At 35.5% G+C, this 27218-nt stretch overlaps 1 protein-coding gene across 7 annotated transcripts; it reads right to left on the minus strand.

The window, feature by feature from the left end:
• Positions 1-4083: 4083 nt before the first annotated feature.
• On the minus strand, positions 4084-25392 carry LOC120079696 (Pentatricopeptide repeat (PPR-like) superfamily protein). Of its 7 annotated transcripts, XM_039034004.2 has the most exons (6): positions 13686-13878; positions 11175-11317; positions 9161-9293; positions 8846-8947; positions 6014-8532; positions 4084-4435 (listed from the first exon to the last, which is right to left on the minus strand). In XM_039034004.2, exon 5 carries the CDS (start codon positions 8122-8124, stop codon positions 6373-6375), a length of 1752 nt encoding a protein of 583 aa, XP_038889932.2. In that variant the 5' UTR covers positions 8125-8532; positions 8846-8947; positions 9161-9293; positions 11175-11317; positions 13686-13878; the 3' UTR covers positions 4084-4435; positions 6014-6372. The 7 variants fall into 7 exon arrangements, with proteins under 7 accessions (XP_038889932.2, XP_038889936.2, XP_090170673.1 ...); XM_039034008.2 differs by lacking the exon at positions 9161-9293; XM_090314547.1 differs by having other exon boundaries at positions 8846-9293.
• Positions 25393-27218: the final 1826 nt, after the last annotated feature.

The raw sequence follows: 27218 nt of genomic DNA on the forward strand, positions 1-27218 counted from the left end.
TCCGGGAGAATCAGGACACCAATTTCAATAGTATATCAGTGGATCAAACGGTGATTTAGGGGCTATATGATCTCCCCACATAGGACACTGGGCCCCTAAACAGGCCCTTTGAAGTTTATAAGCACACTTATTACCCATTCCAAAACGTAGGGATATTTATATAATTTAGCCCGAAATTAGAAATATGAAGAAGAAAATACAAGCGTACAATTATTAGTATATCTAACCACTTGAGTTGCAAGCCGAGCTTAACTCAATCTAGTGAGACTATACCTTAGGCCAAAAATTTAGAAGTTAAAATACCTCTATTTTCATGTTCTTGGAATTAAAAAAAAAACCAACTGAATTTTTCTCAATGACGTGACATATTTTGAATTCCTAACCCCAACTCATGTTTTCTACCTATAACGTTCGTCATACCAACATGTGGATCAGATTAAATTAATGTTTCTTGTCACCATAAAAAAATTATTCAATAAGGTTATCATGATATCATTTACTAATTGTTGGATATGGATTTGAAAATATTCAAATTAAGTATCAAAAGAAAAAAAAGAAAGAGAATAAAATATGCATACTCGAGTAATTTTGCAATTTTTCTCTTACACTAAACGACGTAGAATTGTTGTCATATTAAAGGAGAAAATTTGTAGTAGCATAGTAATATGAACAATTTACTATACTACCATTTGTTGAATGACCCAAAAAAATATTTAAGAACTTTATGAAACCCACAAAATAAAATGATATATTATCAAATGATGAGTCAAATGCCAAATGGAAATAATATATAGTACGTAGTACCCTAATTATTTTTTTTTCCATATTGTGATGACATAATATTAACAAAATATTACTAAAAAAAATCTTAATACTCAAAATCATCCGACAATCCTTTGCCAAAATAGAAAAATAACAATAATATGGAATATTCATATATGGTTTATAACTTAAGCTAGTTGATTCACACATTTTAAAAAAATAAAAAAATATTGACGAAAATGAGAAATCCATCTTCTATTAACCATGCTTATAAACAAATCTTCGACCCTAACATCTCAAATGAATAAACAACATTATTAGTTGCTTTTCCTTGCGCGCACACATAAATATGATTTTTTTTTTTTTAAAAAAAACCTTGTTATAAAAGAATAATTTTAAAATGTCAAGCACAAGGGTACCAGTACGAGTCAATAAGATTCCTTATGCAAGAGAAATTACAAATATAGTCCTTAGTCTCTAACATTTTAAAATTTATATGATTACGTCTAATATGTTAACATTGATTGACTTGATACGATGGGACAAACAGATCACAAAACAAAATAACAAGATCTTTTCGCTCTATGTGTGTGTGGGAGAGGGATCATGAGGATAAAAAATAACATTAACATCAATCGATTTAGTACGACATAAACAAATCACAAAATAAAATGAACAATTTTAGAAAAACAAAGTCCAAAAAGGAAAACACAACCATCGTATTATTTTTTTCGTTCTTTTTAATTATTATGATAATGAGGGGGGATTAGGCATTAGACATAAGTTTGTGGTCTAGATTTGAAGGAAAATAAATCAAAACCAAATTCAAGATGGAAGATGAAATTAGCAGACAAAAAGCAAGACAAAATGATAAGACACAAATTTTGGGTTTGAACAAAAGTATGTAAGGAGTTGCAATAATTGAAGATAATGAGGTTGACAAGTAACAGAGACAAAGAGATAATCCAACAACCAAATCACATTCCCATTGATAATATTCCAAGGGTAGACCAATGCCTGTTTTGCCTTTCTTTTCTTTTCAATCCATAGCTAATCTCATCCACTTCAATATCATAAAAAGATACATCTCTTCCCACATCTGGTTGCTGAATTTGTGAAATATTTAAAATTGGGAGAGAGAAGAAAAATTGAACTGTTCATCATGCAATCAATGTTTGGCTGAAAATTCATGCCTTCCTCAAGCAAGAATTTTGTAGAAACAAACTATTTTCAGATTAATGAAGCCCAAGCCGAACAAACTACATCTTGATAGTAAGTACAAAAGGTAGAAGAGGATCAGTTTATTATATTTCAAGAAAGAATGATACGGACAAAATTACTATGCACATAAATATACACAGATAAACGATGCGGGCGCGAACACGCGAAGGTGAACATATTAAAATATATATATATATATATTCTATTACATACAAAGTTGAGATATAAAATTAAAGCTTTTCTTCTCCACAACTTTAGAGAATTAAAAGGATATAAGTTATAAGGTGTGTTACATGTATGCAGCTTCATGCACATGCTCCATGGCCTTGGGAAGATTCATGAGATTCTTTGGGAGACAGAGAAGCCCCAGGGTTGTTGGCAGGCATCGATTTCGATCGTTTCATCCATGATGACGATGTTGAACGATGAAGCCGACACCTAAAGGAGCCTTGATGCATCGTGGGCGAGCACAAACACTGGCCTTTGGGAGAACTCGACCTCACCGTCTCAGCATCTCTGTTTCCATGTTTAGGAGATGTGGAAACTGAAACGCTAAGGCTGCCATCGGAGGCCATACCTGCAGACTGCAAGAAGTAAGGAAACTCAAGGATTTAAAAGAGCAAGAGAGTTGTTAATTACAATTAAATATGATCAGAATTAAGCGATTTATCCTCAACTAGTGCGTGAGGCTAGAAGTAGTTATAGTGCAATTCAAGAGGTGATATTTTGATTCTTCTTGATTTGTCCTTAGTGAAAGCAACCATACAAAAAAGCCCACTCTATCTCTTATGTCAAAAACAGGAATCTGGCTAAATTCATATTTGTTTAGTATCAATAATTATGATGATATGGTCATTCTAGGATATAATATCAATATCTTCCACAATTTGAATACAGATCAGAAAAGAGAGATAAATATATAATTTCAATTAAGCACAAGTTCTAAAAAGCGCATATAAAAGTCATTGAAGATCCTAACGTTATTTGCTGCTTTCGAATTGTGGAACTGTGACAAAACTTATCCACATCAAAATGTTATTCTTTTCCTATCTACAAATTATGGAGGATCAGATACTCTCAGAAAATAATTGAAGCAGGTCATTCTCAGGAGTCGGTGAATCTGCTAGAACAGTTCCAAAAATGAAGAATAAGGCCCCATCAAATTATACTGATTCAATGAGTTAAAGAGTGTTTCCTGTTTTATCTTATACCAGTGCAAGAGAGAGAGAAAGAGATTAGAAGAACCTTTGATATGAAACCCCATGACATGGGATTAAAAACACTTCGAATATATGAACTCCTAATTCTCAAACACTAAAACCCCCAAATCGATTCAATTTCAAACTTAAGGATTGAGTTAGACACGGATTGTCTTAAGATCAAAGCTCTTGAGACAAAAAACAAGTTCCTCCATAAGATAGGATAATCAATTCCACTTGTACGTTCTTGGCATGTAACTCACCACATGAATTACAAAATTCAAGAAGGCTAAACTTGAAAGAAGCACAAAGATTAAAATTCAATTTATATTATATATCACAATAAAAAACCAAAAATACTCCTACTTAATGAAATTGAAAAATACTAAAATCACATCAAAACTATTAAATAAAATATAAATAATAATTTGATACTCTAGACAATTGATATTATCTTTCAATAGTTATCTATTAGCATATGATGCTTCAATATCATGAATGCCCTTTGTTTTGTTTTATAGCTTTATTATACACGATAACAGGGATGGGCCTTCGGCCCTTCATACATGATAGACATATTCCATTTCGGTTTTTGGGATTTGGATAAACTCATGGAGTTATTAAATTGGAATAAAAAGTAAAGAAAAAACAAAATACTGAAACAGCTTCACCGGTTCATATTGATATGTTTCACTTTCAACTCTATACTATTTGATAATATTAAAAAACTAGTGAAATAATTAGAACCGTGTACTTGTTGAACTCTTTTTAATTTTTAAGCTTTCGGATTCAAAACACTGATAAGGCACAAGAAATGCGACAAACTAGTGCAGCTAGGCAATGTTAACAGAAGCTTGGTACAGCAAATTGATTGGAGAAGTTTTCTTCCTCACATCCGATAGGCACGAAAATGCATACTGTGATTCAGTAATTGCCATTCATGAGTGATTAAGTTCTTTGGTATATAAGTACACAAACAATAACAGCCTGCAATTTTTTTTTATTAGATAATAGCCTACAATCAAATCAAAAGAAAAGAGTATCCAAATTCAAGTGGTACTCTAAAATAACGACCAAGATATTATCCTTCTCACTTATCAGGATATAAGCTTTACATTAATAGAGGATACTAAATTCAGCATTCAACACTTGCCAGCCTCTTCTTCATCTTTCTTCTACTTCATCCTTTCAGAAGGATAACATGACAGAGTGGTGGTAATGGAATTTCATGGCCCCAAACTATCGTCTACGCCCTGTTTACAAGAAATTTTTTATGTGCCTGTCAGTTATGTTACAATTGAAACTAAGAGACGTTTTTGAAATCATGCATCAAACCATTGGTTTTCAGTTACATTATAAATGCGGTCCATGTTGTAGGGCTAAAATTTATCTTTGGTCATTATGGTTTTAAGAGTTTCAACTTAATTTCTCTAGTACTTAATTTTAATTTTGTCCTTATAGGTTGATTTTAGTTTCGGTTTGATCTCTATTGTTTTTAAATTTTCAATATGGTCCTTGTTGTTTAGTTAAAGTTCACAAATCATGACATATCAATAACTTTTTTCTCATGTGATAGCTTTCTATTCGGGTAAATTTATTAGTTGACCAAAATAGAGTTTAGGGGTGAATAAAAATTAAAAGAAAAATTAGAAAATATGTACGTTTAACAAGTGGGAAAAACACAATTTAAGAATAATTTGTAAGGTTTAACAAGGGACCAAATTGAAGGAGTTCCCTCCACCCAATCCCTTGGTTGTTCTCTTTTTCTCCTTTTGTTGAATATATGATCATTAAAAAAAAAAAAAAAGAAAAAGAAAAAAAGAAAAGAAAAAAAGAAAAAACCATGAAATATAACAGGCTACAATTATAGTGATAAGGGTTTGGACTTTGGAATGTTAGGTAATACTTCCAACGTCCTAGGCTGAAGCTTCCACGTTCAGAACTTAGAAACTTGATATCTCCTAGAGTTGGTTTAGGAAGCCTCCGAAGAATTAGTTGGGATATCCCACGAGCATTAATGTTAGGAGAGATGCTCTTGGTACCATAGTTATTATCATTAAATTAAAAACAAAAAACAGATAAAAAATTAAAAGAGGAAAAACACTACGATTAGAACCGAGAGGATTGTCGACATGAGCATAGCTCAATTGGTCAAGGCATTACTCACATCCTTAGAAGTCAGATGCTTGAATCTCCATCCCTTCTTTAACTCAAAAAATTAGAACCAAGAGATTTTTCAGATCATGCCCTGCCAAGGGATTATCTTATGACATTGTTTCGGTTGTCAAATGACATTGTTTCAAATCATATCAAATCTTCATCATGCCGGCCCGAGACTCTAAATTTTCCTTGAAGTGACTTTTATACCTAGGAATTTAATTTTAAATTATACCTATATAAGTTGGAAAGTTAATCAGTTGCCATACTGAGTGGTATTTGGGACCTTACTGTAATATGAATCTTCCATGGTGCAGGTATATGGGAAGAAGGATATTAAAAGAGAGACATTCTTTTGGAATGACGCAGAAGAGAGTTTGATACTCTGAACAGAGTTGAAAGTTGAAAAAAGTAAAAGTAGCATAACAATTTGTACCCGTTTTCAATTATGTTTAGGAATTGTACCCTGTCTGAAAGTTGCATAACTATTTTGTTTCCAAAAGAAAGATCGCATATCGAAGAAGCTTTAAACAAGAACTATCAAATGAAATATTGATGTCTTTTCCCATGAGATTCTTCGAATGGCTATTCATTTCAAGTTATTTTTTTAGAATATAAGATTAGAGAGAAATTAAAAAGAAACAACTGCACAACTTAAATCATTAATCACATACCTTGCTGCAAGACTTCCACTTGATCAACTAAAACTGCTGGCTGCTTTCTGAAATCATCTAATTAATTTGCCACTTTGTCCAATTATTATTGAAAAATATTTCAGATGTTCTTCCTTCAAACTCCAACCCAACCTTGACTCTTGAAACTCCAAAGAGCTTTCTGGATTTAGTTGCTGCCTTCATGGCAAAGTTGGAATATCCTTCTCTTGTTAGAAGCCTTTGAAATGAAACATGAAGATAGGGATCCCCATCCTTTTCATCTGGCCAAGAACTTCAAGATAATCCAGCCTACACAGGGTTAGAAATTGTTCCCCAAAAGACATGTCTGTAAATGGTCCAACAACCTACAACGGGTGCATCTAATGACTTTCATGGTAGACAGAGTTGATGAGGCTTAATAGTTTGTAAATTTCTTTAGTTTGGAGGTGGCTAATATCTCCAGCCACAAACTCGTGAGCCTTACCATCCACCTCAATGACACTTGATCCGGGTGCTTTTTCCACACCTCTATCCTTCATCAACCTCCTTAATCGAATCACATCGGACCATCTTTCATTAGTAGCAGATATATTGGACAGCAGCACGAAGACTCCACTATCCTCTGGATCAAGTTCCAAGATGTAATCTCGTATGTGATGAGAGAGATCAACATTTCCAACAGTTTTGCAAGCATTTAGTAGAACTCCCCAGATAAGCACATCAGGCTTCATTGGCATGGTCCTTGCCAACTCCACAGCTTCCTCCAAAAGTCCAGCTCGACAGAACAAATCAATCATGCATCCATAATGCTCCAACTTTGGCAACAAATTATAAAGTTGACTACTCATGTTATTAAAATACTTGCGCCCTTTGTTGACCAGACCAGAATGGCAGCAAGCTGTCAAAATCGCTAGAAATGTTACCTCGTTAGGCTTGACACCAGATTTTATCATCACTTCAAAAAGATTTAATGCTTCATACACAAGTCCATGCATTGCCAGACCACATAACAAGGCATTCCAAGTGAAGGTATTTTTTTTAGGCATATTGTAAAAGATTTGCAGTGCCATTTCAATACATCCACATTTGGCATACATGTCAACAATAGCAGTTCCAATATGGACATCCCATTTGATTCGTCTTTGATTTATGTACTCATGGACCCATGTGCCGAAGTCAAGAGTTCCTAGGCTAGAACAAGCAGAGAGAACACTAGTTAAAATAATCGCATCAGGGTTAATACCCAAGGTTCGCATCATTGAAAACAGTTCCAGGGACTCTTTTGGATGGTCACTCTGCACCAATCCAGTGATCATGATAGTCCAAGACACAATATCTCTCGTTGGGAGTTCATCAAATATTTTCTTAGCTTCATACAAACATCCATTCTTTACATACATATCTAGCATTGCATTGCCTAGTATTAAATTCAACTTAAACCTTCGCTCAATCACACCATGAATTCCCTTCCCCATACACAAGTCTCCCTTTCTTGCACAAGCAGCAAGCACACTGACTAAAGTTGCGATGCTTGGCTCCACATCCATCCTAAAAAACAAAGAAATGGCCTCATCAAAATGCCCTACTTTCATGAACCCAGATATCAAACTGTTCCACGAAACAACGTCTCGAACAAGCATTTCATCAAACACTCTACCTGCACAAGAAAAATCCCCACAAGCTCCATAGCAACAAATCAGTGAGTTTTGCACATAATGATCAGCCAAAAGCCCCAATTTAACCACCACACCATGAATCTGTCTGCCTTCTCTGCTCCCTGAAAAGTTAGAGCATGCTTTCAGAAGGACTGGAAAAGTAAACATATCAGGCACAAACCCATCTCTCACCATCCTTCTATAAACTGAAACCGCCAATTGTGGCAATTCACCAACATACCCATTAATCAGTGAGTTGAATGGAAATGAACCTAAGCGAGTGCTGCCTTGTTTTAAATAATCACAGGCATAATCACCATACTCAACAAAATTAGCAAAGAATTCTATCACTTTGCTTGTGACGAAGTCATCGCAAACTAATCCTGATGTTACCAGTTGAGCATGAATTTGTCTAAAGATCCTTAAGTTCTTACAGTCTTCGACTGAATGTAATAAAACCCATTTCAGATTGAACATAGTTTTGCCACCAATTAGTTAAACAGTCCCCATTGCAACACCCGTTCTACTTTTGAAGGTGCTAAATAGTCCCATCTCACTTTTAACGAGAACGACATAGAAAACATATCTTCACTAACAAAAAAAAAGCATTTGATGGAGGGCTTTTTCAGTTTGATTTCGTTTTTTTACTCAAGATTCTGTGAGAGTTTTACCCTTCTACGTGAGAGTTTCCCCCTTGTTTTGTGAGAGCCTTCTAGTCTGCTCTCAAGACCTTCCAATGGATGACAATCTAATCAATAGTTGGAAGAAGCTTTCTCTTACTGATGATGAGGAAGCAAACTACTTCAAAGTGATCCCATCCACAGTCGAAATTGCTTACCAACAATTTGTCGTTATGTCTTGTTGGTAAACTGCTTTGCACCAAATCTGGAAAACAGAAAGGGACCTTAAAGTCAGTATTCTAGGCAAAAAATCTAGGCAAAGGGACCTTAAAGTCAGTATTCTAGGCAAAAAATCTAGGCAAAGGGACCTTAAAGTCAGTATTCTAGGCAAGAAGAAGAAGAATGCTTTTCATATCTACTGATTATGGAGGATCAGATGCTCTCAATAAATAATTGAAGCGTGAATCTCTCAATAAATAATTGAAGCGTGAATCTGCTAGAAAAGTTCCAAAAATGAAGAAAAGAGGCCCCATCAAATTATACTGATTCAATTAGTTAAAATGTTCTTCCTGTTTCACCTTATTCGATGGTTATCCATGGCCATATGATGCTTCAATATCAGGAATGCCCTTGCGGTTTATAGCTTTATTATACATGACAACAGGGATGAGCCTTCATACCTGATAACATATCCCATTTCGGTAATTGGGATTCGGATAACTCATGGAGTTATTAAATTCGAACAAAAAGCAAAGGAAAAACAAAATATTGAAACAGCTTAACCGTTTAATTTCATCACGTTTCAACTCTATACCATTTTAGGATTTAAAACACTGATAAGACACAAGAATGGAGCAAACTAGTGCAAATAGGCAATGTTAATATAAGCTTACCAATTTGCAGAAAATCGATGGGAGAAATTTTCTACCTCAAGTCCAATGGGTACAAAAATGCATACTGCAATTTCAGTACTCGCTGTTCATGAGTTGATTAAGTTCTTTGGTATACTACACAAACAATATCAGCCTACAACCAAATCACAAGAAAAAGGGTATTCAATTTCAAGTGGTATTCCAAAATAACGAACAAGATATTATCGTTCTCACTTGTCAGGATATATGATGCAGCCTAAAGGAGATAAAAGGAGAATTCTCTCCAAGAATCAAGATTGTTGATCTTTTATTAGAATGAATAATGTGTTTGATACAAGCGGGAAGATTCCTATTTATAGAGTTTTATTACAAGTGGGGGTCAAAAGGGAATTAACCTAGAATATTACCCAATTACCCAATTAACCCCTATTCTTCTTACATCTTTCTACCCCTCCAAAAAGAAAACTCGTCCTCGAGTTTTAAAAAAAAAATTTTATGAAGCAAACAAGGAACGAAATAAACTTGTTTAATGGAGTCTGACCAAACCAACCTCCTACATTTTGAACAAAAATATTATGATCAAAGGGATAAATTCGAGACAAAAAATTCAATATTGCCACCAAAAGATGAACTTCTCCATCGACTATAAACCCAAAAAAGATGTTTCCTTCAAGCTCATTCAAAACTGTAGTCAAAGAACCAATCACTAAAAAATCACCTTCCAAAGAGAATTGTTCAAGAATCATGTCTTCTTTATCATTCGCTTCAAGTTCTTCGACAGTTTGGTGATCCATTTCCAACGCAATCAATGTGTCGATGTTCTTACTCGATTCTTGCTCGGTATTCGATAATTCTTTTTCATCGTCTTCGTTGGATTTTTCTTCTTCACTTGAAACTATTTCCAAAGCAACATCTTCAAATTCTTGTTTTTTTTTTTTTCAATTTTATCTTCAAGATTTTTTTATTTGGAAATTTTCCAACGATGATTCCTTTAATTTTTTTCTTCGGTTTATGAAATCAATCCATTCTTGAACTCTTGCAAATGAATTGATAGTTGATCAATATGTTGAGTCATTTTTCCCCGTGAACGTTGGATTTCTTTTGTTGTTTTATTTATTTCCTCCAATACTACCGGATCAAAGTAGTCATTTTGTTGGATTCTTGAATATGTTTTAATCTCATAGTGGGTATAGGACTAATTCACTAATTTTCTTGATCGTGTTTCATAACCAAAAGAATGATTTTGAGTCTTGAACATTCTTTTTGGGCTGTAAAAATCCGTTATTGATGATTCTTTAATTCATCTAACTCCTAATCTTTATGTTGATTTCTTGAAAAATGGGTTTGATTGGATCATTGGGCCCTTTTTCGATATTGTTGTCTTCTTATTCCATCCCAAACTGCCTTAGAAACATTATTGGAGTCACTAGAATCACTAGAATCAAATTTCCTATGTGGATAATGGTAGGTTCTCTGAGAAAATCGAGCATGAGCAAAATTAGTATGTTGGAATTTTTCTTTTGAATCACGTGAGTCAGAATTCCAGCATTGTTTTTGGAAGTAAATTTGATTTTCTTGCCTATACCAACAGCTGATTTTTTTCTTGGGCGTCCTTTGATCGATAATAGTCCATTCTTGCAAAATCTTGATAAATTTTCGGTTTCTTCTTTCTTTCTTGGAATTTCAAGGGTTCCCCCTAATTAGATGTGGGTTGTTTGGCAACAAGCACAACTCACAAAACTCCCTCTTGTGATTGACATCACCAAGAGTTTCCCGGACTTCCACCGGCAGCAGTCGATGTTGGCCCAAACGGATGCTCTGATACCAAATGATGTAGCCTAAAAGAGATAAAAGGAGAATTCTCTCCAAGAATCAAGATTGTTGATCTTTTATTAGAATGAATAATGTGTTTGATATAAGAGGGGAAGGTTCCTATTTATAGAGTTTTATTACAAGTGGGGTAAAAAGGGAATTAACCTAGAAATTACTTAATTACCCAATTAATCCTATTCTTCTTACAACAATATAAACTTACATTAACAGAGGATATTTGACTCAGCATTCAACACTAGTACTGCCTCCTCTTCCTCTTTCTTATACTTCATCCTTTTCAGAACGATCACAATGACAAAGAGCGGTGGTAATTGCATTTCATAGATCTAAACTATGGTCTACACCCTGTTTACAAGAAAGAATTTGATATAACAGTCAGCATGCTACAAATGAAACTAAGAGATATGTTTTTGAAATTATGCATATAACCATTGGTTTTAGGTCAAATTACATTTGGTCCCTATGGTAGGGCTAAAAATTCTATTCGGTCATTGTGGTTTTAAAATTTTCAATTTAGTATCTCTCAGGTTTGGACTTAGTTTCAATTTAGTCCCTATAGGTTGAATTTAGTTTTGGCATAATCCCTTTTATTTTCAAAATAGTCCTTGTGGTTTAGTTAAAGGTCACAAATCATCCTAGTCATTAATATATTAATAACTTTTTTCTCATGTGATAGCCTTCTATTCAGGTAAAAGTATTAGTTGACTAAATTAGAGTTAGGAGTCTAGGACAGAGTAAAAATGAAAGAAAGTATGTAGGTTTAACAAGTGTGTAAAACACAATTTAGGGATAATTTGTAGGGTTTAACAGGGGGCCAAATTGAAGTTCCCTCCACCCAACCTCTTGGTTGTTTTTTTCTCTCCATTTGTTGAATATATGATCTTTAAAAATAAAATAATGAGAGAGTTAGAGAGAGAGAGAGAGAGAGAGAGAGAGAGGGAGAGAGAGAGACCTGAGATGAATGGACTTTATTGATCTCCTATAAGATGGTTTATTTAGAGAAATAAACTTCTATCATTATAACAGGCTACAATTATAATTATAAGGGTTTGGACTATTATGAAATACTTCCAAAGTCCTAGGTTGAAGCTTCCATGTTCAAAACTTAAAAACTTGATAAGAGTTGGATTGGAAGCCTCCGAAGAATTGGTAGGGATATCCCATGAGCATAATGTTAGGAGAGATGTTCTTGGCACCATAGTTATTAAATTAAAAATAAAAAACAGACCCAAAAATAAAAGAGGAAAAACGCTATGATTAGAACCGAGAGGATTGCCGACATGACAATTAGCCAAGGGATCGCTCACATTCTTAGAAGTTGGATGTTTGAATCTCCATCCCTTCTTTAACTCAAAAAATTCGAACCAAGAGATTTTTCGGACCATGCACTGCCAAGGGTTGGGTACAGAAAGAAAGCTACTTACAACAATTCCTCTACTACTCCAAGCATGTGCCAAACGCATAGAACGTCTAAGATGACTGGACTTTTCAAGGAATACACAAAATAGAATATTTCGAGAAATTGCCTTCCATCATCTTTCTGATTCCTACCACAGGCTACATACATGACCCAAATTCCAACATCTTCAAATTATTACCAAACTATGACTTAAAGCAGGCAATAATTGAACCTAATTTACTTCCAGTCATGTTAAATTGCCGCTATCACAAAATCCTTAATTTAATGGGTTAAGGTGCATTGAATCTTTTATAAGACTCTCCTGTCTCCTCGTATGCGAGCTAAAATTAAAACTCTGACTTGATTACGAAACCAAGCCAAAAAGGGTACATGGGAACTTAATATATTTATCGGGCATGCAGGAAACTATGCCATGGGGATTCAAATACGAGATCTCCTCCTCTGATACCATATTAAACTAGTGATCTAACAAAAACTGTGTCAACAAAATAGAGTACATTTATCCTTTCAAATACATTATCGGGAAAACATGCAAAATGGAAAGAAATAAGAACAAAAGAGCAATTGGGATATCTTGAAGCATTTTCCACTTCGTGATCAGAAACAAGGCATCCTTCTCCGTAAAACAATGTCGATTTTCATTTTCCCAGAAAATTTCCATGATCCTGGTTTATAAGTAAAACTATCATAACCTAAAAACTAGCCTAAAGTCTGGTGATGACAAGGAGATAAAAATATGGCAGAATAACAAATTGGCCATGCTTCATCGAAATTTAACTCCACGATGCATGATAAGCTAGGGGTGTTTAAAGAACCCGAAGACCCAACAAATTCAAGCCACGTTGATTACAGGATTTTGAAAATTAAGCTTAAAACAACTACTTTAAAAAAAAATCAAGCGAAATTTATTTTTATTCAAATTCAAAAACTAAAAATCAATCGGTTATCAAAGAAATGTTAAATGTTTTAATTTGAGTTGGATTCAATTGAATTGAAGTTTAATGTGTTGTGTTGGTTTCTACGTAAAAGAATTTGCAGAAGGAAGACGTGCTATTGTTAACTCCACAATGCCATGGCTTTTTTTTTCTAGTAAAATGTCCATCGATCCCAGCTTACAAGAAGATTTATCAAAAGTTAATAACGATTCATTAGTCTGAGATGACAGAATCAGATCGAATAAGAAATCTAAATCGTGCAGAGTACTGAATTTTCCATACTTCATTCAAATTTGAGCTCCAAAATCCACGATAAAACCGAAGAAATTGAGATAACCGAGTAAGAGAATGAACATACAGTTGGGGAATGGGATATCGAGATGGTTGCGACGATTCCGAATGAGCTTTTCTTCCTGGAGGTCACGCCTGAGTCTTGGGCCTGGTTCGAATCCTAACACTGAGATTTTCAGGTCTAACAACGAGCGGAGAGAAAAACGGCAATTCCGTACCATTGTCAAAGTCCACGATTTTCTATAAAGTGTAAATTGCATATTTAGTCGGGAAATTGTCCACCATTTTCTTCAATCAATTTGAAATTTTTGTTTTGAGAATGGTAAAATTCATTTGAAATTTTGGAAATTCATACCAAGAGTGTTCAAAACCCGATAACCCGACAATCCAGACTACTCAATCTAACACGGATTGGGTTAGATTTTATTTTGGATTGGATTGGGTTACAAATTTTTAAAAAATTAAATTCTAGATCGGTTCTCGAGTTGCTCGATATATATATATATATATATATATATACAAAGCAAAAAACCGGTCCACGCCTCCATAGACGCTCCTTCGCGCTGACACCGGCCTGACAGTCCACGACTCCACGCCCCACGGAGTCACGGACGGACGCTTGCTCTCGCTCATATTATATATATGTATATATATATATATATATATATATATATATATTAAAAAAAACAAAGCTGAAAAGAGAGAAGAAATAGAAAACCCTCGCCAGTCGCCCTTCCTCGGCCTCGCCCAGTCACCCTCACATCGCGAAACGAAAACGAAAACCCTCCTCTCAGTCTCACTTAGTCGCTTCGCTCGCCCTTGCCGAACGGTCCGAACTTCAAAGTTCGAACCCTCCTCTCAGTCTAAGTCGCTGGTTGAAGTAGCCCAGTCCCTTATGTTATCTACCACTTCCATCATACCTTTGGGAAGATGTGGTTCTCACTACTGCCCACCTCATTAATTGAATGCCCTCTCGTTCTTAATCTTCATACTCCTTTAGAATTGTTTAAAGAGTCCTTTCTAACTACTCGATTGATCTTTGATGTTCCTCTTCGGGTTTTTGGTTGTGTTGCTTTTGTTCACTCCCATGGTCCAAACCGTACAAAATTTACTCCACGTGCTCAGAAGTGTGTTTTTGTTAGATATCCACTCCATCAACGTGGATATAAGTGCTATCACCCGTCATCTCGTAAGTACTATGTCTCCATGGATGTCACCTTTCTCGAGGATCAATCGTTTTTCTCTATTAGTCATCTTCAAGGGGAGAACATAAATGAGGAGACTAACTGGTCATCTTATACTATTCCTTTAGGGTCAACGTCCATTCAAACCTTGTCTAACCCTAGTTCTGAGCATGATAGTTTGGTCCTTCCTACCAACCAAGTCCCTTGGAAAACTTACTATAGGAAGAATCTCAGGAAGGAAACAATGTCACCTGTTGAACCAGAACTGCCGGCTCCAGTGCAGAAGTCAGACCCGTCATCAGGTCCAGGTATGTATATTCCTGAAATTAATGATGTTGATATATGTATGGAGACTGATGAAGGCAGGCAAGACAAGAGAGAAGAAAGCAATAATACTGAAAGTGTGACAGAAGGGGAAACTGCAGAGAATGAAATGATTCTTGCTAATGATGATGTGGAGGATACTATTGAAGTTTCTGATACACAGATAGTCGATCATGGTGAGGAGCGTGGAGAAGTGAAAGAACATGATGCATCGTTGATCTTCCTATAGCTCTGAGGAAAGGCACTCGTTCATGTACTAAATACCCTATGCATAGTTACATGCCGTATAGTAATCTGACATCCGAGTTCAAAGCATTCACTTCTAGTTTGGACACTAAGGTGGTTCCAAATGACATAAGTGTTGCAATGAAAAAACCAGAATGGCGGTCTGTTGTTATGGAAGAAATAAGAGCTCTCGAGAAGAATAGAACTTGGGAACCGGTGGCTTTGCCTGAAGGGCACAAGATAGTTGGATGTAAATGGCTGTTTACTATAAAATACAAGTCAGATGGGACGATTGACCGGTACAAGGCTAGACTCGTTACAAGAGGCTTTACTCAAACCTATGGAGTGGATTATTCTGAAACCTTTTCACCTGTGGCTAAACTTAATACTATCCAAGTGCTCTTGTCAGTCGCTGTGAATAAAGATTGGCCTCTACACCAACTTGATGTTAAAAATGCTTTTTTGAATGAGAAACTTGAGGAGGAAGTATAGTCAATTCAGAAACAAGGTGTGTAGATTGAGGAAGTCACTATACGGATTAAAACAGTCTCCAAGGGCCTGGTTTGATAGGTTCACAACTTTTGTGAAAGCACAGGGGTATGTTCAGAGGCATTATGATCACACTCTTTTTATAAAAAGATCGATATCAGGGAAGATAGTTGTTTTTATTGTCTATTTGATGACATTGTTTTATCTGGGGATGATGATGCAGAGATCATGAGGCTCAAAACAGAGATGACCCGAGAGTTTGAAATTAAAGACCTCAGGAAGCTAAGATACTTTCTAGGAATGGAAGTGTCTCGCTCAAAAAAAGGTATATCAGTCTCTTAACGAAAATATACTTTGAACTTGCTAAAAGAAACAGGTAGGACTGGGTGTAAACCTGTTGACACACCAGTAGAGTACAATGCGAAGCTCAGTGATAAGAATGATAGAGTTTCTCTTAATAAAGAAAGGTATCAGCGGTTAGCCGGGAAGTTGATATACTTGTCTCACACAAGACTTGATATTTCTTATGCAGTAAGTGCTGTGAGTCAGTTTATGCAAGCTCCTTGTGAGGATCATATGAACGTATCCTTCGATATCTGAAAGAAACTCCTGGTAAAGGCCTAATGTTCAGAAAAACCGATAAACGATCTATTGAAGCCTACACTGATTCTGATTGGGCAGAGTCTATTATTGATAGAAAATCGACATCTGGGTATTGTACGTTTGTTTGGGGCAATCTAGTCACCTGGAGAAGTAAGAAACAAGGAGTTGTTGCTAGAAGTAGTGTTGAGGCTGAGTATCGGGCCATGAGTCTAGGGATTTGTGAAGAAATTTGGTTGAAGAAAGTATTATCAAATCTTCAACAAGATAATAAGCTTCCGATGAAATTGTTTTGTGATAATAAAGCTGCCATCAGTATTACAAATAACTGGTTCAACATGACAAAACTAAACACGTAGAGATAGACAGACACTTCATTAAAGAGAGGTTGGACAGTGGAAACATATGCATCCCTTATATTCTTTCAAATCAACAAGTTGCTGATGTACTTACAAAGGGTTACTGAGACAAAGCTTTGATTATTGTGTAAGAAAGTTGGGCCTTGTCGATATTTATGCTCTAACTTGAGGGGAGTGTTGAAAATAGGGTTATTAACCTAGGGGCGTTTATGTAATTGTGTAGACCCCTAGGGTTTTCTACTGTCTATTTATACAGTGTGTCTCTGTGTTTCAGTGTATCAAATTAAAAAGAATAAGAAAAAGTCTTTATATCGTAGTTTTTCTCCCTATACTAGGGCTTCAACGTAACCTTGTTGTTATTCTCTTCCTTAATTTTTATTTTTAACAGTAAGTTTTACTACCATAAGAGCAAATATTATTATTGCTTATAAATGATCCTCTTTGTTTAATGTATTTACAATTTTTTTCAGACATTGAGAAGTAAAAATACCAAAGATGAAGGGTGCTTTTGAATGTTATTACTGAACTTGGAATTTTATGTAATAGGCCAATAGTTATTATTAAACTTGGACTTTTTGTTTCTATTTTGAATATAGACTTTGAATATTTTGGGTAGAGACTTTGAACTTGAACATTTGAATTGAATTATTTGAGAAAGTTTCTTTTGAAGTTTATATTGAATTTATGGTGGTTGTATTTTAATGTAAATGTCAAAATTTTGCATATATTATACGTTTTATTATTATTAAATTTTTATTAATTGATGTAATATATTTAAAATTAGTTCATTTTTGTAAATCTGAAGGTTTATTGACCCACAAAAATCAAATTATTCAATAGAAAAGGAAGTACAAAAAAAAAAGACAAAATTCAAAATTATAAAAAAAAAAAAAAGAAAAAAAAAAAGAACCGATGACCCAACCCGAAAATTTTGGGTTGAGTTGGGTTGACCCTTCAAAAATAAACCGATAGGGTTCATTATTAGCTAACTCAAATTTTTGAGTTGGTCCACAAAATTCTTCCAACCCGGCCCAACTCAGACCATGTCACCTCTAATTCATACCATTATAAAAACATAAATTATATTAAAATTTTAAAAGATTACGTCGGATGTCCCCAAAGGGATATAAATTTATAAGTTTACATAATGATTTGATATACAAGATAATCGAATTTGAATAAATTTTGAAAAGATATAAGATTTGGTATTATTGTGGATTAACTGACAAATCATTAGAAGAGTCAAATTGATGATTCAATGATGACTCAAGTCTAAGTGGTCGCTGATGTGGAACTCCGTGTTTTCTCTCAAATATCAGATTGGTTCTTCTAAAAGGGATTCTTATTATTCGTTCTGTTATCATTCCATCTATCATCTTGTGCCACATATATTGGTTGTTTCATTTTCAGTTTCTTTGTCGATTATTTTGTTATCCCCTTGTTCTTTTGTAATTATATATAATCCTCCTCTCTATATCTCCATGGATTATTGAATGAAATTGTGAATACATTCAATTACTCTCTTAACAAGAAGTTCATATCATTTCTTCTATCTCATAATTTTCTTAATTTGGTATCAGAGCTTTTCCATGGCCATCGTCAATCAATCTTCTGCTTCCGTTTCATCTCCGGTCGCTCCGGCAGGAATGAAAACTCTGCCACTCGATCAGCTACTCAATCAAATCACCTCTCTCAAGATGGATAGGAAGAACTTTCTTCTTTGGCAGAACTTAGCATGCCAATCCTCTGCAGCTATCAATTGGAGGGTTATCCAAATGGTGATAATCTCTACCCTAGTAAAAATATTAAAGGATCATCAATGGCGAGGGGTCTAGCACTGCTGAAAGTGAAGAAATGTCGAACCCAACTTATGAAACTTGGGTTGCTATTGATCAACTTATTTTTGGATGGCTATACAACTCAATGTCCCAAGAAATAGCAACCCAGTTCATGGGTTTTCAATCAACACACAGTTTGTGCAATCTAGAGCTAAAATTGATCATCTAAAGTGTCTTTTTCAACAGACATGGAAAGGATCGATAAAAATGGAAGAGTATCTAGCTATGATTAAAAATACTCTGACAGACTTGCCTTTGCAAGTAACCCCGTTCTGGTAAGCAAGATTAGATAGAAATGAAGGGAAAATGAAGACTTTTAAAATATAACCTGATCCATCCAACCTGATATGTATGGTGGAATCAAATTGATTTTGACTTCAAGCATTAGATCGCCAGTCTCAGTTAAGGGGAGTCATGAACAGAACTGGTTCAAAATCACGATCAATTCCTTTTTCAAATCCTATGGCAGCTGCACGAGCCCTTCCTGCATGCCATAAATGACCTACGAATAGGAAGAATCATAAAACAAAATTAGAGGTAGCTAACCAACTTCTAGGAGAGACATCTTGTTTCCTAAGTGTTCTCTGGTCTCGATGAAAACTATAACCCTGTAATTGTGTCGACTCAAAGGAAATGTGATATCAGTTGGGCTGATATGTAGTCTGATCTTCTCTTTTATGAATAGAGACTTGAGTATTAGATGACGATGAAGATAGGTCTGTCCAATTTGTCCCTTAATACTAATGTTAATCCTTCTATTAATATGGTGCAAAATACTCAGCAACATCAGCATCTAAATCAAGAAGCGCAATGAAACCAAAACGTTGGTTCCAAAGGGAACAATATTGGAGAGAGAAATAGATGGAATAATGCCTCCACAAATCGTCCCTTATGTCAAATTTGTAGTAGGTTGGAGCACACTACTGACATTTGTTTTCTTCAATATAACCCAATGTTGAATAATGCAAAAAAAACACAAAAGAGAATTGAATCCACCTATACTGTGGCTGTCATTCAGAGTAAAGGCTTTCTTCAACCTGCTCAAAACTTATCTGCATTCCTAACTAATTCTGCTATAGAAAATCTTGAGTGTGTAGTTGATCAATGCTGGTATGCTGATAGCGGGGCTTTAAGCCATGTTGCAACCAGTCCAAATTACATCACCTCTTGCTCTGGATACACAAGTAATGAAAAACTTGTAATTGGAAATTGTAACGACCCAACCGCCTAGGACTTAAGTTAGGCCGTTACTAAATACATGCATGCATGAAACTTAAAACGACACCCTTTTATGGTGCAATAAATACTAAATAAATAAGGTAAGTTAAAAAATCCTTCATTAAATTAAAATATTAAAACAAATAATAAGGTAACTATAAATCATAAATGATAATAATAAGTATGAATTACAATTCTTAATAGTAAGTTTCAAACAACAAAACTGAAAGTTAAAAAAACATGGAAAGAAATCTAAATATCATGAGCGAAAGCATAAAACTAGTCCTAGTGGCTCGATCACGAATTCCGCTTGTCAATCGCCGGTGCATCTCTACCTTTACCTAAAACAAAAACATAAGAAAGAATGAGTATAAAATACTCAGTAAGTAACCCATTACTGGGGTCGGGCTAGGCATCTATGTCCTCTAGATGCCTACCCCTAGTGAATCCCGAAGGAAACATAATATCTGGTGAATCTCGAAGGAAACACAATCTCTGGTGAATCCCGAAGGAAACACAATCTCTGGTGAATCCCGAAGGAAACACTATATCTGGTGAATCCCGAAGGAAACACTATATCTGGTGAATCCCGAAGGAAACACAATATCTGGAGAATCCCGAAGGAAACACAATTTGGTGAATCCCGAAGGAAACACAATCTGGTGAATCCCGAAGGAAACACAATATCTAGTGGGCATCTAACTAATCAGTAAAGACACTATCACAGTCACAACATCATAATTATCACAACATGGTTCTATAACATACATATATACCTCAACATCCTGGCTTTACAACATGCATATATGTCTCAATATCCACATATCAAATACAACCTCATTGAATCAAGTATCATCTCATACTAGCATGCAAGTATCTACGTACACAAATAAATCTTTCAGATCATCATACAAGAACATATATCGGTCATACGATACTATCCGTCTATCATGTTATCGTTTTGTCATAATATTCATCTATCATGCTAGCATATATCTAGTGCCTAGCCCGTGGGCAGTTCCAGTAGTAGGATTACTTACCTGAAATCGCAATTCTCAAAATTAATCCAAGCAATATTTCCTTGAACACAGTTGGAAGACCATAATCCCTCCTATAATATAAATTACAATGTTTAATTTAGCATATCTGGCACAAAACAATAAATCCAATGCTTGCAACTTATTCTTTAGGGTCTAATTGAATTTAACAAATTACCAAAGGTCCTCAAATTAAGCTTAACAAAAGTTGTGGTTTGGTTCAAGTTCAGTTCCAAAGCTCGATTTATGTGTCTGTGTCCAATCTGAGCATAAATAAAAACCAATATTTAATAACTAAATTTTCAACAATTACCCTAAATCCAAAAGGACCAAAGGTACCAAAACTTACCAAACCAAAATCAAACCTTTGTAACACCGTACAACATGCTTTCAATCTTCAACCTCCACTAAAACTCGAATCTATGACCCAAATATAATGGATTTTATCAAAATTAACCCAAAATCAAATGGGTAATCAAGATCCATTCACGAAAATTCATAAAACCCACCAAGATCTTACCCAAAACCAAGCTTTCCGACGAAACCCTCAAATCCAGCAAGCAAAAGTAGAAGTCCGTCGCGGTGAATAGCAGTTTAGTGGGGGAGACCTTCGTTGGTGGTGGTGCGCTGGGCCAGGATCCGGACTAGGGGTGAACGACTATTGCAACTGCAAGCTGCGGACACACGCTTCTCGACCCGGATGCACGATGCCGACGACAGCAGATCACACGGCACCTGAGCAAAACGCGACTGACGGTAGGTACTCTTAATGGTGACTTGGTTGCAGTTAGCGGTGAGAAAGAGATAAGAAAAGTATGGGTCGGTTGAGGGAAGGATAAGTGGAAGAAGATGACCTCCTAGGGATTTGTGCGACTCTAATGGCTTAATTGGCTTCCCTTACTTTTAATATAAAATAAACATATTTAATCCCTTTCCTTTTTCCTCTTGAAATTCACAATCTTTTTGGTATTTCAAATCCCAATATCTTTTCAAAATTCTAAAATAAACCAAACTTTCTAATTTTAATTCAATTTCCAAAATTAAATCAAAATTGAAGCCATTTGACATAAATTTTAAATGTTTTTCCTAATCAAATTTTAAATTACAAAATTCTTCTCAAATCAAATATTAAAATTTAATTATCCTCTCACAATAATTCAATTTAACCTCCAAGAATCCAAAATTTTCCTAAAATACTACAAAATAATTGAATTCAAATTACGAAGAAAAAAAATTGGGATGTCACAGAAATGGTAGTAAGTTACCAGTCTCCCATATAGGCATCCAGAACGCTTGAAGACAGATTGCTCATTTTTTGCTGCAAAACGGGGTAGTGTTGCTACGCTTTGGATTTTGACGCGATTTATCCCTCGCGTGCCTCACACAATGGAGTGTCAAGCACCAGTGTCACGTCTCAAGTGCAACGCTTCTTGGCTTTTTCTATGACTTAGCGATGCAACGTTGACCCCAGTGTCACGACACTACCCCGCAACTATAAATAGATTTCTTTCATTTTTGCTGAAGAAGGAAAGCACAATTTTAATGGAGGCTGGAATTTCTCTCTGTATCAATTAGTCTCTAGGGTAATTTTGTTTCCTATCTAGGTTAGATTTTGATTTCTTTTTTATTTGTAATCAATAACTTGTAATTCTTTATGAATTTGTCTATGGATTTGTGAATAATTCAATCTTGTTTCTATTTCAAGAGTTCTTGCAAATTATTTTGAGTTTTCTACTTTTCTTTATTATTAACAACTTCAATTTGAGCATTCTTGAATCTGTTTTTAATTCTTGAAGCATGTTGAATGATCTATATCTTGAACATGTTTAGCCTAGATGCTTGGTTTTGTAATTTTCACTCATGACTGAATATATTACTTTTAATGTGTTCGATACAATGTCTAGTTAAGACCTTTAAGAGGCAATAGTAATTGTGTGTTGAATGGCTGACTATCCTAGGACGCACTAATTGCTAGATTTGGAGAAAATTCAGTTAATTGAGTAAACTATCTTAACAATTAATCAACGCAATTGAATCCTAGAACTTAATGCGCATGTTGTCTCTTCTATATGACTGCTAAGGAACTCAATAGAGGTAGAAACATGTAGATAGATTAGAGTTAGAGCTATCCTAACTTAATCGTAGATACTAAACTCTTTAGCCACGAGATCTACCATCCGTTAACTGTCAGGAGACCAACAACTGAACTCTTCTTACCACAGATATATTTCTGTATCCATCGGATATAACCAATCATGAGTACAATGACCCTTCATAGATGCTCGTAAGTACAGTTAGGCCAATTTATCGTTTTGCCCATGTAGTTACATCTCATTCCTCTAATGAACAATACAACATAGTCCTACTATGTGTGAACACCATTCGAGCTAAAAGAAGATGTGTGGCACCATATCGTTCAAGCCCTGGAATTATCCCTTAAGGGAGCTATCTATCTACTTGTCCCTCGGGGAAGGAGTGAATTCCATCTTGTGTAGCTGAGTTCCTAGCTCGAAAATCAGACGAATCCCCAAAATGGTAGGTTTGAATCAGCGACCTGGCACTTGCACTCATACAAATCAAAGGACGTCGTCAATGGTAGGAGTTCCCAACTCACTCATGTTACCTATGGTCATCCTAGTGAAGTGAAGGCTCTATCATCAATAGTGTTATATAATAAGATGTTAACACTTCGTGGTCAAGTCTTATATAAACTCTTTGTATAGAACGCCCCCGCTCGCATGTCCCCAACACGAATGATCACGATCTGACCAGCTGTGACAAGTCACAACAATTATGACCATTCCACAAAGTGGGCCGCATCCGTAGTGTTACCAGGATAAGATTTCCCTCTTATATCCATATATTACAGACATAATCCACTTGTATGTCACCACATACATGCTTAAGTTACAGACAGATAAATAGGGATTTTATGTTTATTGGTTTGTAGCAAAGCAAATAACCTCTGGTGACATAACCTCTAGTGAATCACGAAGAAAACACAACCTCTGGTGGATCTCGAAGAAAACACAACCTCTGGTGAATCCCAAAGGAAACACCACCTCTGGTGAATCCCGAAGGAAACACCACCTCTGGTGAATCCCGAAGGAAACACCACCTCTGGTGAATCCCGAATGAAACACCACCTCTGGTGAATCCCGAAGAAAACACAACCCTTGGTGGATCCCGAAGGAAACACAACCTCTGGTAAATCCCGAAGGAAACACAACATCTAATGGGCATTTAACTAATCAGTGAAGACACTATCATAATCTCAACATCACAGATATCACAACGTGGTTCTATAACATACATATACACCTCAACATCATGGCTCTACAACATACATATACCTCTCATCATCCTAGTTTCATAACATATATATACATCTCATCATCCCCAGATTCAGTAGGATCTCCAAGAATAATAATATACTCAAATTATGCTAGCATTCAAACATCTCTATGCGCATCTAGTCTTTTAAATCCTCGTGTCAGTAAGGCATACATAAACATAAAACCATAAATATATCCTCAGTAAATCATAATTATCCATAACTGACCCTAGTCCTTTCAAACCTCAATCAATGAAGGCATACATGAATATTATGTTAAATAATGATACTCTATAAATCATAATTATTAATAACTAACTCTAGTCCTTCCAAACCTTAGTCAAGGAAGGCATACATAAATATCATGTTAACTAATGATCCTCTATAAATCATAATCATCATGGTCTGGCACTAGCGCATACATGAATTTCTCCCGCCTTAGACAAGCCCAAGATTTAACCTAAGGACAACATAATTTTAACATCAGCCTTTACCAACACTTTCAAACCAAAATCCATTCATCTACTCCATAACACTTACCCAAATGTCTAAAGAAATGGCTTCGAACGAGTTCGGCAACTAACCAAAATTCTTGAAGCTTGATTCTAGCATCAAGACATCAGAAACAAACCAAATCTTAAATCGAAATTCAATGGTTTTCAGAACCTCCAAGAAACCCATAAAAGGTAGCACAACCTTACCTAAGGTCAAAAATTCTGGCGACTAGCCACGGGTTCCAGTTGCTGTGATGGGCTGAAGAAGAGAACATCAGCCAGGCGTGACGAGCGGAGCGAGGACGGCTGTTGTGGTGGTGTGCTTCGACGGAGACGGCGAAGACTAACAGCGTCGTACAGTGAGACGGGGATCGTGCGGCTGGGGCTTGAACAGATCTTGGCAGCGACTTCGGTGGTCGGTCGACGAGCACAAACAGATGACCCAGTCGGTGGCTAGATCTCACAAGGACAAACAAGCGACAAAGGTCTCTTGCGCGGCGCGACTAGGTAGACGAAGCGACACGGACGTGAGCTGTTAGGTGTCATAGCTGTGCGGACGCGGGCGACTGTGTTTCTGCAGAGGCACGGTGCGCGGCGGATGTTCGACTTCCGATCTGGGCGGTGGTTAGGGTCTCGGCTGGAGGGAAAACATAAGGGGGAAGAGGTTTTAGTAGAAGAAGAAAGGGGAAAGGGATAAGAATATAAAATAAATAAAATAAAATAAAAATATTTATTTTATTCTATTGTATTGTATTTTATTTTATGTTATTTTATTTCTTCCCTTCAATACTTATTCCCTTTTCCCCAAATGACTTCAATTTTCGACAATAACTCCAAAATTAAATTCAACTGACAAAAAGTCCAAATTTCACAATTTTCTTTGATTAAATAATTAAACTGAAATATCCCTTTATTAGTAATTACAACTCAGTAATCTAATTAAATTTCAAAAATTTCAAAAATGTTCTCGAATATTACAAAATACTTAAATTACATTAGAAACAAAATTCGGGATGTTACATTCTTCCCTCCTTAAAGAACTTTCGTTCTCAAAAGTTCATTCCTAAAAAGTTCTGGGTAATTAGCTCTCATCTCATCCTCTCACCTCCAGGTAGCCTCTTGAACTGGTGATTCTACCACAAGAATTTCACATGGCGTAATGTCTTTACCTCTCTGGCAAGAATTTCTACAGGTTTTCCCTCGTAACTCAAGTTATCATTCAACTGCAATGGCTTTAAGTTGTTGTTCTAGACTTGCCTTTAAAACAAGATGGTTGTATTTGGACCAAAGTTTGTCCTATCAGAGTAATAAAGAAAATTAAGTTGATATGACGTTTCTAAGAGTTTAAAGGTTCTAAAGAAATCTAAAGACTAAGTATTCAATTTTTTATGAAATTAAAAGGAAAAGAAAGTTTCTTTTGAAAAATGAGTTTTAAAATTTTGTTTGAAAAACTTTGAATGTCTAATATTTTGTTTGTATTCTTACTAGAAAGAGCGTGTCATCAAAATTTCATCAATAAGAATCAAGAGATTATTCTGTTGCAAATTTTTAGTGCCATTTTGCTCGAAGTTGGTGAAGAGGGTTCAAGTATATGAGGGATTAGCTAAACGCAAGCCCAATTCGACTTGGTATGCATTCCCTTCATTGAAGATTTTGAGTCTGTTCCAGGAGCTACTAATCACGTATGTTCTTCCTATCAGGGATTTGATTCATGAAGTCAATTGGTAGTTGGAGAGATGACTCTTAGAGTTGGTACTGGTGAGGTTGTTTCAGCTGTTGTCGTAAGCAGGCTTAAGTTATTTTTGGACAAGAAACGATATATGTTATTGGATGACGTATATGTAGTTCCTAATAAGAGATGTCCATGGGGCGGGGCGAGGGCGAGACCGGGGATCGAGTTCCCACAGAGAAATTTTTCCCCGTTATTGTTTTTTTGTAAAATGCCAATTAATTTAAATCACTAATCTGAGCAAATTTTAATTAAATAATTAACTTTATCACTAAATTTTTTATTATAGTTAGTTTTATATGAAAATTTGAATTTAAAGATAAATTGCTCAAATTTTGGCCTAAAAAGCTAATTTATTTTTTTTAGAAGAAAGAGACAAATATAAATCAAATTATTCACTATATAATCTAAATTTAAACATATTCATTATCTTTCCCAATAAATAATCAAATTTGAAATTTAAATATAATATTTATATAATAATAATAATAACATAACATTAGATAACTATACTAAATAAATATGTAAAAGCTAATCGAGGCGGGGATGGGAAATGAGGCAGGGTCGGGGACGAGGAATGCATTCCCCATCCTCGCCCCCGTTTAGCTCACGGAGATTTTTTTTCTCCATTTCTTCCCCCATTCCCTGCTTAATCGGGGAAACCCTGCCCCCATGGGGAAATTGTACATCTCTATTCCTAATATCAAGAGGAACTTAATTTCCGTTTCTCGTCTGATTGAACAAAATTTCTTATCATTCTCAGAAAATA

The sequence above is a fragment of the Benincasa hispida genome, chromosome 6, assembly GCF_027475165.1.
Source record: "Benincasa hispida cultivar pf3 chromosome 6, pf3_genome.v1.1, whole genome shotgun sequence".
Taxonomy (NCBI): domain Eukaryota; kingdom Viridiplantae; phylum Streptophyta; class Magnoliopsida; order Cucurbitales; family Cucurbitaceae; genus Benincasa; species Benincasa hispida.

Coding starts and splice junctions, on each gene's coding strand:
- LOC120079696 (XM_090314550.1), bottom strand. CDS start 8,124: ATGTTCAATCTGAAATGGGTTTTATTACATTCAGTCGAAGACTGTAAG.